This window comes from Chionomys nivalis, chromosome 16, assembly GCF_950005125.1.
Source record: "Chionomys nivalis chromosome 16, mChiNiv1.1, whole genome shotgun sequence".
Lineage (NCBI taxonomy): Eukaryota > Metazoa > Chordata > Mammalia > Rodentia > Cricetidae > Chionomys > Chionomys nivalis.
The window spans coordinates 27,633,030-27,646,550 of record NC_080101.1 but is presented as its reverse complement, the minus strand read 5'-3'; the positions used below and the strand labels follow the sequence as shown (position 1 = coordinate 27,646,550).

At 50.3% G+C, this 13,521-nt stretch overlaps 1 protein-coding gene across 4 annotated transcripts in view; it reads left to right on the top strand.

Annotated features, from left to right (window-relative positions):
• Phf24 (PHD finger protein 24) overlaps positions 1-12,277 on the top strand; it is a 28,675-nt gene extending 16,398 nt beyond the window's left edge. For 3 of the 4 annotated variants that reach the window (XM_057790998.1, XM_057790997.1, XM_057790999.1), the window contains 7 exons: positions 1,136-1,517; positions 2,233-2,418; positions 5,648-5,726; positions 6,004-6,209; positions 6,527-6,687; positions 6,955-7,050; positions 7,332-12,277. In XM_057790998.1, the coding sequence (XP_057646981.1) occupies positions 1,140-1,517; positions 2,233-2,418; positions 5,648-5,726; positions 6,004-6,209; positions 6,527-6,687; positions 6,955-7,050; positions 7,332-7,428 (1,203 nt within the window). In that variant the 5' untranslated portion in view covers positions 1,136-1,139 and the 3' untranslated portion in view covers positions 7,429-12,277. Of the gene's footprint in view, positions 1-1,135; positions 1,518-2,232; positions 2,419-5,647; positions 5,727-6,003; positions 6,210-6,526; positions 6,688-6,954; positions 7,051-7,331 lie in introns of those variants that run through there. The other variant, XM_057791000.1, reaches the window with a different exon arrangement.
• Positions 12,278-13,521: the final 1,244 nt, after the last annotated feature.

The following is a 13,521-nucleotide window of genomic DNA, read 5'->3' as shown; positions in this document are numbered from 1 at the left end:
ACATGGACTGTTGCTCTGCTTAGAGCAGACATTCCTCAGCCATCTTCCAGCGAGGCTTCTAAGAGTAGGAAGACGTAGACCAGCTTTGCAATGCGCCGGGTCATGTCCTTACTTTCCCACGCTGTACTGTGGTTCTGCAGGGAACAGGGGTGAGATTCCTTTTAACTTGTGAAAAATTATGGACCTTATTGGAGAGTCTAACAGCAAAGGTGAAAATGTGAGCGTTATCAGTAATAAAGCCTTAGAAGAGCAAAGGCATCCACCGTAGAGCTTGACTAGGTCTATTGTCTGTGAGTGGGAGACCCACGAGAGGGAATCGAGGGGTGTTTGTGACCTTGACCACATACGTGGAGGTGACAGAGCTTCCTGGCTGCCTGATTAAGGAATCTTCTAAGAATAGAAATTCATTCACTCTGGATTGAGAGTTAGCCAGCACTCGATAAGACCCTGGGTGAACTGTGCACAGTGCTCACTGGAGGAGCTGTCTTGCAATCAGAAAACCTGAAATAGGTTAAGTCTGCTTTAGAAGATGAAAAACTTGAGGTCTAGAGTCTCAACCACCCCAACCACCTCAGAGTCGCAGAGACCTGGTGCCCCTGGGCTAGACCAGCTCTCCATAACAAGGAAGACAGTTGCCACATATGGGTGGTACACTCTACTTAATTAAGCACTGCTTTTCTCCTTTCTTCTATGAGGTGTGTGTGTGTGTGTGTATGCGTGCGTGTGTGCATGTGTGTGCGTGCATGCATGTGCGTGCTTGTGTGCGTGCGTGTGCATGTGTGCATGTGTGTGCGTGCGTGTATGTGCATGTGTGTGTGCATGCGTGTATGTGTGTGTGTGTGGTGCTGAGGTCAAGCCCAGGGCCTTAAGCATTTGGCACAAAGCTCTCTAAGGTGGCGCTATCTCCCCTACCCAGGTTCATTTTCTTATGGTATCCTCATGACAGCCCTGTGAAGTGCACTGCACAGATAAACCTCATTCCACAGATGGCAAGACCAGAATCACACAGCCAGTCAGAAGCAGACCAAGCAAGGCCTTCTGACTTCTTAGCATAAACCCTTTCCAGTATGTCTTGCTGCACTATTTAATAGTGCCTGCCTTTTCCGTGAATGGATAAGACTGATTTTGTCCGCAGAGCCATGGGGGTGCTGATGTCCAAGCGGCAGACCGTCGAGCAGGTGCAGAAGGTGAGCCTGGCTGTGTCAGCCTTCAAGGATGGACTACGGGACAGGCCTTCCATTAGACGTGGAGGTGAGCTACCAGGGTCCCGCCGCGGCACTGTGGAGGGCTCTGTTCAGGAAGTACAGGAAGAAAAAGAAGCAGAGCCCAGTGCCCCCGTGGTTCAGGAAGAGAGCAGCATCAACCGTGCGGCCTGGGAGCGGCTCCGGGATGGGCGTGGAGTTGAGCCTGAGGAGTTTGACAGGACCAGTCGATTCACACCCCCTGCCTTCATCCGACCCACCCGGAAGCTGGACGATGACAAACCTCCAGATATCTGCCTGGATCCCCGGGAGCCTGTGAGTGTTCCGTTAAGGCAGAATTCCCCTGTCTTAGCCTTTAAAAGGATCAAAGAACAGGACAGGGAAAACTAGGTGTGGCTGAGGTGAGACTTGAACCAGAAGAGGAAGCTGGATTCAGAACAGTCCTTGCCCCACAAGACGGGTTTAAATGTGTCTCTGTGTAGAGTGCTTGCCTTGTGTGTTCAAGTCCCTCTATACCCAGTACCACAAAGGGAAGCAATATTTCATAAGAATAAAATATTAAGTATAGCTTGGATTAGTCACAGTGTAAGACTTGGACTTTTGAGTGGGAAGGAACGGCGGCATGACAGAGTTTGAACTAATCCTGTCCGTATCATCTATGGACTCTCAACCACAGAAGGTACTAACCCTTGTAGGGGACATCTGGGAAATTTGAAAAGGGGAACTGGGGTGAGATACAATGACTGGGGAGTTCTACTGGCATATGGATAGTATTAAGACAGCTGGGATTTGAAATGTCATTTAGTGCTTGGGACAATCAGTCATACAGATTATTCTCTATGAAGTGCCAATCATATCCCTGTTCAGAAACATAGTAACAGAGCCCTAAGCAGCTAGAAGAGCTTCCTGGTTCTCATCCACCAGGAAGAACACTCTTACCCTTCACCGTGGCTCCAAAGAGACCCAGGCCCACACAGCAGCCCGTAGGATCTCGCTCTCTGTACTTTCAAATCCTGTTCCTTCCGGCCAGGTTGTCAACGATGAGATGTGTGATATCTGTGAAGTCTGGACCGCTGAGAGCCTCTTCCCATGTCGCGTCTGCACCAGGGTCTTCCACGACGGATGTCTGCGCCGCATGGGCTACCTCCAAGGAAACAGTGCAGCGGAGGTGACAGAGGTGGCCCACACTGAAACCGGCTGGAGCTGCTACTACTGTGTAAGTCTGGACTGTAGGACAGCAGGAAAACTTGGCGTCTTTCCAGAGGCCCAGTCTTAAAAATGGCTGCTTCTAAGCCGTGACCTAAGGGATTTTCTAACAGTGCATGCAAGGGTTCTAGATAGGTAGATAATCAATTCCTTGCTGTGTGGTGTATTGCATGACACAGCGTGACACAAAACACCATGCCAGCAGCGCACAGGCCCAGTTGTAACATGCTGGACCTAAGTGTGTTCCAGAGGGAGCAAACCACCCTCAGCTGGGAATCCTAAGAAGAACAGATCTAACCGATGAAGAACAGTTCTGCCCAGGGAACTGTCAGGTTCTCTAGAAGTCTGTAGTTGTTGTTCCTCATACTTACCTGAAAAAGCAACCTGGCATCCTGACCAGCGTGCTTCCAGGAGAGGTAGCTTCTGTCTCAGGAAAACACTCAGTCTTGATGTCCTCGCTTGACCTGCTGCCTTTTAGGAGCGTTGGTTCTCCATCTCTGAAGTGATGGTTATGTGAATTAAGTAGCAAAGCTGTATTGATTCAGAACGCTGCAACTCTATATAAATGCCTTCCAGCTCTTAATGGCAGAAAGAATCTTAGGTTTCCATTGAAAGCCAGCTTCACAGCCGTTCATCACCATTCCTGAGTAGACTCCCAGCCTTTCCTTCCTGCTGTGCCGTCCTGCGGATTCTTCACCAGCCTCTGACTCAGTGCATGGAGCAGCTGCCGACTGTCTTCTTCCTCTGCCTGCAGAAAGCAAACATGTGCTACTTTCTGACTCTCCACCTATGGCTGATCCACAAAACTAAGTCTGAAAGTTATTTCCAGCTACTGCATACCCCACTCTGAAATACACCACAGAACACACACCCTGCTCTGCTGTCCTGTCCGTCCTTGCTTCCCTCCCCTCCTCCCCCGACCCTTACGTACATACACTGCCACCAGCACTAGCCTTTTTTTTTTTTTTTTTTTTTTTGATTTTCGAGACAGGGTTTCTCCGTAGCTTTTTGGTTTCTGTCCTGGAACTAGCTCTTGTAGACCAGGCTGGCCTTGAACTCACAGAGATTCGCCTGGCTCTGCCTCCCGAGTGCTGGGATTAAAGGCATGCGCCACCACCACCCGGCTAACCTTTTCATTTACATCAACCCCGCCAGCCAGCATGGGCCTGCCTCAGTCAGTGTGTGTCTCCTTGCTGTCTTCTGTGAATGCTCTGCTTCCTTCCCAGCTCTGCTAGGGTCCTGCCCTTGCCAGCTCTACCGGCCTCTTACAGTTCCTCCGAGTTCATCCCTTTCTCTTCCCTCCATGCACAACCATACTTCCTAAGAGCACTTCACTTTCTCCCGACTTCTCCACCCCTCCAGCCTGACCTCTGCATTCAGCTCCTTGCTGAATGGACTTTTACTGAGGCCATCAATAATCTCTCAATGGTCAAGTCCAAAGAGGTCTTTTCAGGTGTCTTCTTAGCCTTTCTGATAACACTTCCTTATTTCCTTCTCTTTCTCTTGGCATTTGTTTTCTAAAATGTATACGCTATATGGAAACTAGACAAAATGTTCACAAATAATAAATATCACCACTCTTAATACCACCTCCCACAGCCTGCCACAGCCTGCCACAGTCTTTGCTTGGTGTCCAGTACTCCTGGTCTCTTTTGGCTGCCTTTGGTCATTTTTTCTCAACAGCGATGGTTTGTTTCCATCTGGGCACTGTATTCCTCGGGGTCCCATGATCTTTCTCACTATTTAAACATTAGTGATTCCCATATCTGTGTCCAGACTTGAATTTCCTACCTCAGGGGCTTCCCCATCTTGATGTCTCACCGGTACTCATGCTTAGAACGCCCTCAAATGAACTCGCCTTTCTGCGTACAGCTGTTCTTTCTCCATCCCTGACCTCTGTGAACAGTAACGTCATTTGCCGGTTTCCTAGTCCCAGCTCTTCCCTGGCCCTCTTCCCTCACAGCTGCTGGGTCACTAGGTTCTGTTGACTTGGCTACCCAACACCCCTCACCTCTTTGCCCCTCCCTCTTCTCATCTCTGGTTTTAGACACTCATTTTTTCTTACCCGTACCATTACAACAGCCACTTAACAGATTTTGTCCCTCTGAAACCATTTCCCCATAGCAGTCAGAGATCTGACAATGACAACCATCCTTCTGTGCCTTTCCATTGTCCTTAGAACAAACGCCCAAGTTAAGGGTCTCAGCCCAGGCCATCTGAGGAACGTCACAGTTCCTTATCTTTTTCTGTTTCTCCTTGCACCCCCTTCGCGGTCACATGCAGCAGCCACACCAAATATCACAGTGTCGAGCACACAGCCATTGTGCCCAGAACATGCCAGATGATCAATAGGTGTCTACTGAAAGAGTCATCAGGTTCTCAGGGAAACCCATAGATGGGTACCCATGTGATAACTGCATATGCTCTTGATTGACAGTTTAGGAGGACAGTTAACCAACTACTACTGCAAAGGACTTTTATTCTCTAATCTTTTTAAATTACTTATTATTTACTTACTTATTTGGCTTTCCGAGACAGAGTTTCTCTGTGTAGCCCTGGTTGTCCTGGAACTAGCTCTGTAGACCAGGCTGGACACAAACTCGCAGAGATCCACTTGCCTCTGCCTCCCGAGTGCTGGGATTAAAGGCGTGCGCCACCGCCACTCCACAAAGGACTTTCATAATTTAAAGACTCCATAGGACTGCCAACAAAATAAGTTCTCAGTGCTTCCTAGTAATTAAAACTTCTATGACAACATAAAAGTTCATCTTGTTTAGGAACATTTCAAAACCATTCTAGAACCACTTAAAGCTGCACACCTACTAGAAGCAGGGCTGTTTGTTTTTATAACGAAAATGTGCATTAGGCACAGCCAGTGCTTCTAATAAATACGTGCTGAGCATCTGAACTGGGGTCGACAGCGCCAAGTACACCCTGCAGCAGCTTCCTGAGGTGCTGCTGTGACATCCCTGTTTGCTCATGGTAGCTTGAAAGCAGTATTTACTGAAGGGACTTAGCCAGATATCTGGATTCCAGGGAGGACTCTTCCCCCAAATTCAGACAGCTCAGAGCAAATCTTCCCTCTTTCTAGGGCCTTAGTCTCCTTGACTGTGAGTGGGGGCCGGAATCAGGGGATCCTGGCGTCTCTTTGGGGGGAACGTTCCCACCCCTCTTGACCCAGGGCTTCTCATTTGTCGCTGGCCTGTATGGCCACTGACTTCACTTTCACGTTCCCTCAGGACAACCTTAACCTGCTGCTCACGGAGGAGGAGATGTACAGCCTCACAGAGACCTTTCAGCGGTGTAAAGTCATCCCTGGTAAGGCCGGCAGGCGCTGCGGAGGAGGGGCCAGCCGCATCCCTTTCTTCCTGAGAATTTGGGGATTTGGGGAGTAGGGATGAGTGAGTCCTTCTTCCTGGGTTGTGGCCATCAGAGGCACTGCCTTCCACCACAGCTCCCCTGAGCTCTTCTGGCTATGGGAGGTATAACCCGACGAGAACCGGGACTGTGGGGGCCCTGAGGGTGCCTTAGAGGTGAGTGAAGGTGTCCAGGGCTGAGGAGGGGTGGGCATAGCCAGCACGGATGCCTCCCACAGATTGCTCCCTGACCCTGGACGACTTTGTGCGCTACCGCCACCAAGCAGCAAAGCGAGGGGATAGCAACAGGGCCCTGAGCGACGAGCAAGAGGAACAGGCAGCCCGCCAGTTTGCAGCCTTGGACCCTGAACACCGAGGCCACATAGAGTGGTCCGACTTCTTGTCCCATGAATCTCTCCTACTGCTGCAGCAGCTGCGTCCCCAGGTGAGGAGCAGCAGTAACGAATGTCCATGGGGGTCAGAGGCCTCAGGTGCATGCCGGGCACATTAGGGCAGCATTGGGAACTGTCTAAACAAGAGCAGGGATCAGGAAAGGGTACCAGGTCCACCCAGTGATAGATGACCAGTGACCAGGGCTGAGGAGACTGCTGGAGAAGATCTGCTGTGACTGGACGCCCCTAAAAATGTCAGGCTATCAAAAAGGCTCTGGGGGCAGCAGAGGTTTGGACATGGAAGTGCAATTCTCTGTGGTTTTCAAGATATTTTCGCCTTCGAGACCTTAACTTAGCTCTTCTTCCCCAGAACTCTCTATTGAGGCTTCTCACCGTCAAGGAGAGGGAACGAGCCCGGGCCACCTTCCTGGCACGGGGCAGTGGGAGCACCATCAGTGAAGCAGAGTGCCACCATGCCCGGCACTCCTGGTTCTGCAAACGCCTGGCAGAGGTGTCCTCCTGCAGTGTCAGGTCTGCTCCTCACCAGTCCTGCCCCCTGGCCCTCTGCCTGTTCCATCTGGACGCCCTTGGTATAGCATGTGCATGTGGGCAAAAGGTCCTCCTGTGGACTAGGTAGAGGCAGCACGTAGGGCAATCTCTGTCTTAGACTGTGCTGCCCCATGTCCGAAAGCCTGGACAGGCGTGTCTGGGTCCATGGGTCCACCGGATTTTGGAGGGAGGGCTCACAGCCTTTTGTTTTCGCGCTCCTAACTGTATGTTCGTTCTTGTGCCTGGCAGCATCAGCCATGTGGGTCCCATAGCAGACAGCAGCCCAGCCAGCAGCAGTAGCAAGAGTGAAGATAAGACCCCGCTGCCCACAGAGCAGGGGTCCAGGTGAGCTGACCCTCTCTTCTGTATACAGCCACAACACCCCTTATAGATAAAAGAAGGCATTACCACTCCACCCCAGAAGAGCAAGCGTCCACCCTAGAAACCAGGCCCCAAAAGGACACATTTGACCCCAGGTCTCTAGGGCCAGACAGCTGATCTGCTAGTTTTGTGGCATAGCCCACCCTGACCATATTAGACATGAGGCAAGCTTCCCCGAGCTCTCTACCCAGCCTGACAAATCTGTTCTCTCTCTCTCTCTCTCTCTCTCTCTCTCTCTCTCTCAGATCTGTGGACTGGCCCACCTTCCTAAGAGAGAATGTCATCTACATCTTGGCTGCTCGTCCTAACAGTGGAGCGATCCACCTGAAACCCCCAGGATAGTGTGGGGCAGAGAAGATGAGTTCCGGGACGGTGGCATCTTCCCCCTCCTCTCCTTTCTCTTTCCTCAACCAACCTCTGGCACTGAGGCTCACAGGAATGGGGCACTGCCAGCATCTTAATTTGTCATTAAGTTCTATGGCACTGAAGCCACCGTTCCCCTGACAACAGAGGCAGTCTGAGGAATGCCACACTGAGAAGCCCTGAGAGCTGTGGCATCTTCACCTGCTACTGGACCACCTCCCGCCCTCTGCCACTTCATGTGTACATATGTGCACATGCACATGCAGCCACATACATGCCTAGGTAGCCATGCCTTCAAACTCCTGGTTCTTTTTTTTAATGAAAAAGGACCAAAATCCCTTTGTGAACCCCCTGGTGTAGATGAGATGGTCTCGTCTCACTCTTTCTATTGGCCAGTTCTGAATTCCAGTAGAAAGAAAGGGGCAGACTAGCCTCGCTTCCCCTCCAGGAGATGCCCAGAGGCCCCCTGCCCACATTGAAACCCTCTTCCGTGATGAGCCGCTGTTGCTCGTGAGTGTCTGTGTGTCCCTCAGGTGTGCTGTGGGAGAACAGTGAAAAATCATCCCTGAAGTTCGTGTTTAAACTCTAATTCCTCGTGACAGTAAAGGAAACTAGCTTGTGGGTTTCTCACTGCAAAAAAATGGAGACAGCCTCTCCCAGAGACCCAGAATTCTAGGAACTTTACAACTAGGTCATCCAACTTCACAAGCCGTTAGCAGACCAGGAAAACCAAGGTGAGCCTCCTGGCCCCTACTTATTGAATGGTATCGCATGGTCCAAAGCTCTAGGGACCCAAGTGGGACAGATGCACTGGCAGGAATTGCAGCCCTCTGTGGGAGATGCTTCACTGGCTGCCACGGAGGTCGATGAGGATACAATCCCATGGGAGAGGAGAGAAAAGCAGGCTTTTCCTGCTTCCCAGCCCAGCTCCACCGCAGACATAGAAATGTGGCATCTTGTGGAGGGCAGGCCGGCCTTGTCCATAGCCTGGAGGAGCTCTGTAGAATCCCTACGCAGTCGTGCTGAATCAGAAGAGGATACAGCCGAGGCTTGCGGAGATTTGTATCTCAGCTGTCAAGAAGTCCTAGTCGCATCCTCAGGGGGAAGAGTTTGTCCTTCTGCCCATCATGGAGTTGTAGCCTCAGCTGCTGCTTCTCTCTGCCGCTAACTCATGTCTTCCCCTCCATGCTAGGAGCTGCAGATAGCCTGAGAAGCTCTGTGGACCAGCAGAGTGCCACAGGTGCACCAGGGCTGGCCAGCAAGCTTTACCCAAGCCCATTGCCCAGTTCTGAAGCTCTCAAGTCAGTACATGGTGTGGGTCAGCCCTTAGTATATGGCGTGGGTCAGCCCTTAGACCCGGGCTCCAGGTTCTGGATTTCTACTTTCAACCAGATGACTCGGGTATAGCCAGTTCTGACAACGAAGGGTTCTTCAAGAGAGGGTTGGGCCAAGTCATGCAGAAGCTTGCATTATCTCCACTGCTCAAAGCCCTTGTACTAAAGTGGACGGTTACAGAAGGAGCCCATCACCCAGTGATGCTCAGGTGAAGTGGGAACTGAAGCCAGGGCCTTGTCTAGAGTCCTGGGTGGTCTGTTTGTAGGAACCGCCTGCCCCAGAAGCAGGGTGGCAAACTGCTGGAGACAGATTATGTAGGACTGAGATGATACAGATAGGAGATACATTTTGGGGTTCACTGTGAAACCCACAGCTTTAAAAAACTACTACTTTTAAAGCTGGGTATGGTGGTACAAACCCTTAATCCCAACACTTGGGGGACAGAGGCAGGTGAATCTCTATGAGTTGAAGGCCAGCCTGGTCTAAATAGTAAGTTACACAAGTGAGACTTGGTCTCAAAAATGAAACAATGAAAACTACTCAGCCATGTCCCCAGGACTTATTGATAAGGGGGCCCATTATTCAATCTAGAAAGAAAGAAAAGAAAGAAAGAAAGAAAGAAAGAAAGAAAGAAAGAAAGAAAGAAAGAAAGAAAAGAAAAGAAAAGAAAAGAAAAGAAAAGAAAAGAAAAGAAAAAAGAAAAAAAAAAGAAAAGAAAAGAAGCTCCTGGGCTCAAGGACTGTCTGTAGCAGCCAAGCCTGGGGTTTTGCACTGAGAAGATTAAAGCATGTTAAATACAAGGTCTCTTGCTCACTCTCCCAGTGAGTCATCATCTATCCCTGTGGCTGGGAGCTGCTGAACCTCACAAGACATCATCTCTGGGCTTTGGGAGTTGAACAGAGCTTTCCTGCCACTCCCTAGCTGTAGGTACTGAGAGCCCATCTTACTCCATAGTCCTTTAAGATGATGCTTGCCACTTTGGAGCTGTGGGGGTTTTGTTTGTTTGTTTGTTTGTTGTTTGTTTGTTCTGAGTTTCTTGCTCCTGCAGTTGAAGGGCAGAAGGCCACAAGCTGGCTGGGTCCCAAAGTTTGCAGAACCAGCCCCACAGCTCATCCACACTAGGACCAGGCCTATTTGGGAGCACCTCTGTATCCAGGACACTGGTTTTCCTTGGTGGGGGCCTGATGCAGAGGGCCCACGGGACTCTACCCCCAACAAAGAATGGGGGTTACAACTTATAACAATCCTGAGAAGCAAAAGAGCATACAGGACAGCTGGCCTCTTCCCCATGAGCATCTCGTTTACCAAAGGGAGGGTCCCTTGCTCCCTAATCCACTGCTACAGAGGCTCACCCCAACCCCAGTGTCCATGCTCTCTCTCTGAAGTGGCCTCCCAGAGCCCCTGGCGCATGCACAGAGGTGCATTGTCATCACCTAGTGAGACTCATCCCTTTTCAAGCCTTCCTATCACTGTGACTGTCTGAAATCCTGCCAAGTGCAAACATTAATGTCTGGCTCTGATGAGGGTATGAGAAAATGTTTCTGTCTTTTCCGTCTTGGCTGCCAACAGTTAAGATCACTGCTTTTCCCAAACACCATCCACCCTGAACTCCAACCGAGGGAGGCTTGGAGGCTTGAGCTACACATATGCTTCCCTGAAGACTGCTTGCCCCAAGCCTGGTTTTCCTCCAGCAGTTTTCATCCATATGTTCAAAATTAAATGAAGGGTCAGAGTTCCTGAGATTGGCTTAGCCCTGCACAACCTCTCCAGGTCTGTTCCTTGGCCTCCTCCCCTGAGGCAGTGACCCCTTGTGGTATCCCAGGGATGGAGCAGTTTCCTCATTCCTAGGTACTGATCCACTCAAGTGCTCTTCCTCTGAGGATAGCTGCAGCAGAAGCCATTAATACATTGCCTCTTTCTACCCCCAGCCCAAACAGTGGGCTGGCAGGGTAGACACTTGCCTTTCCAGCCCTAGTGCTCCCTATGGGAGGTCACCTGGACCTTGTTTAAATGGCCAGGCCTTGGAGTTTCCCCATTCCTATCACCAAAACAGAAAGCACAGAATTCAACTGCCTGGAAAGAGGCCGCTCCCCAGGGAAATGAATACCAAGGCTGCCCCATGCCTTAGCCCAAAGCACAACAGTCATTGCAGGCATCACAGCTTCCAGCAGTGCAGAAAGCACTCACGCTATGAGACAGGCTCCGCAGAAACTGTCTAGTAGGGGCCCATCCAGCCGTCACTACCCAAGAGCCAAAAGTAAGCAACCTTGAGGCACAAAACTTGAACTGGCAACAGGCTCTGATGTCGATATTCCATGTCTCCTTCCAGCCAGCAGAGTAAAGACATACATGCAGTCATGCACTGCACATGTAATAGAAAGACAAGTATACAGGGTCATTCATGGCCCAGAGCATGGAAAATAAGGCCAGGCCTTGTCTGGACCCATGAGTAAGAAGCCCAGTTCCACTATGGAAATCCATTCTGAGAACTGTGTCATTAGGCAACTTCTTAGTGCAAGCATCAAAGAGTGCTCTTACATAAACCAAGACAGCTACCATGTTACTAGGCAATATAACTTATGGGACCACCATTGTACATGCCATCTGTTGTTGGTCGAAATGTCACTATGTGGCACATGACTATTCCGTACTTGGCACTCAAAGGCAAAACAACCTTGATGCCAGAATTTCAGAAAACCCTGGCAGTACCTGTGTCACCATGGCCCCCTTTTAACCTGTCATTCACAGTGGAGTCAAGTCACCACATTCTCCTTGCCATTTGGGTTTAATTTGCTCACTGTGTCTCCTTTGATCCTGGCTGCTGCCCAGACAATGGAGATCTTTAGTGGGCATGATGAGTGTATGGCCTGTTCCTACAGCCCAGCCCTGGAATATGGTGGGGCCAAGCTTTCCTCCTGGAGTTGCTTGCTTTTTGCCACTATTTTTGGCAACCTTGAAAAGAATTCCCACTAGACCAACACTAAAGAAAAGAAAAGCTACCCCCTCTGGGCTGCATGCCCCAATAGCCCAGAGCATGGAGCAGAGGATCTGGTGCCCCCTCTGGGCTGCATGCCCCAATAGCCCAGAGCATGGAGCAGAGGATCTGGTCTGATCTAAAAGAATGATTAAGAAGCCTAACTCCAGTCCAGTTTGGGATGGAAAGGGTTGGCCTCTCCAGACAGCAAAGGCCTTCAGATTTAGCCTCCACCCATTAAGGGATATTGTGGTCTGTTTCCAGCCAAACAGGCTTGGGGAGGGGGAGGTCTGAGAGCCCTGAAGTAACTGAGGACCCAAGGCTCTCTGGTTCCTCACGTCCTTCCCATGGCCTTTTCTGATGAAGATAACTTGGCAGCAATCAGAAGGGACCAACCCCCAGCCCTCTTCTTATCTACAGCTGCATGCTCCTCCCTGTGACTCAGCCTTCACAGTACTCCGAGCAGGAGCTCCCAGAGGCTGAGCCCTGCAGAGACCAGAATAAAGAGATTGTGATGTTGTTTCTGCTGCTTGCTTCCTGTTGTTGGGGATCCTTCCATTTCTCTGTCGTTTCCCATCCCTGACCAGTTCCTGGCCTGAGTATAAAACAGGACAGTGCAGCCTTCGGTCTGTCTTCAGTGTCTATATTCTTAGTGGTGTGTGTGTGTGTGTGTGTACGCACATGTGCATGTGTGTGCCTGTCAGAGCACCTCAAGGGACCTGTTGCCGTGTAGTCTAGCACCTCCCCTCTCCACTCCTCAGAATAGACCCAGACAGAGAACCAGGCTTGTAGCCACGTTACAGACGTTTCACCACCTGCACAAGTCTTCCACGCTTCCTGCTTCCACACCTCCCCCATCTAGGGTTTTCCCACAGGGCAGGGAGTATCCACTTGACTAGGGAAGTTTGATGGTCACAGGAGTTCCTTCTTATCTCCAGACTGGGGAAGCTGAGCAGCAGGGTTGCAAAAGGTATGAAAACTGATCCTTAGCTGGTAAGATGGTTTCAGAGAGGAAGGCACTTGCTGCCAAACCTGATGACCTGAGTTCGACCCCCACGGCAAATGGAGATAACTCCCATAAGTTGCCCTCTGACCTACACATGTCATGGCATGTATGCACACACAAAATAAATAAATATGCAATCTTTAAAAATTAAAATCCTGCCAGGTGGTGGTGGTACACATCTTTAAACCCAGCACTTGGGAGGCAGAGGCAGGCAAATATCAGTGACTTTGAGGGCAGCCTGGTCTACAAAGCGATTTCTAGGACAGCCAGAACTGTTACACAGAGAAACCTTGTCTCAAAAAACCAAAAATAAAATAAAATCCTGTACTCTATGAACAACAGCGTTTCCCTTCCCCCCTCCCCCATTCAGCAATCCTAGTTGGAGGTTTAATCCCTTCCAGGACGGTGACTCTCACCAGGGGCCACTTGCTCCCAGGGCTTGTTGGAACCCCACCTCTGCACAAACTTCTGCCTGTCTGGTATGCTCCCTCTGTCTACCAAGAAAGTCATTCCCCCAAGGAGAAACAGTGCTACTCAGTTCTCTAAACATCAAGTTAAACCCAGTGTTCTCCCTAACTCCACTTTTTCCAGGGGTTCCTTGGATTTGACTTGACAAATCTGTTTCCTCATCTTTAAAAAGCTAAAGAACAGCTCCTGTCATGTCTGCCTTCTGAGCTGCTAGAAAAAACAGATTGGGTTGGTGAGAGGAAAGGCGCAGAGCAAGCGAGCAGCTAGATTCTGGTTCCTCTGAAGCTGT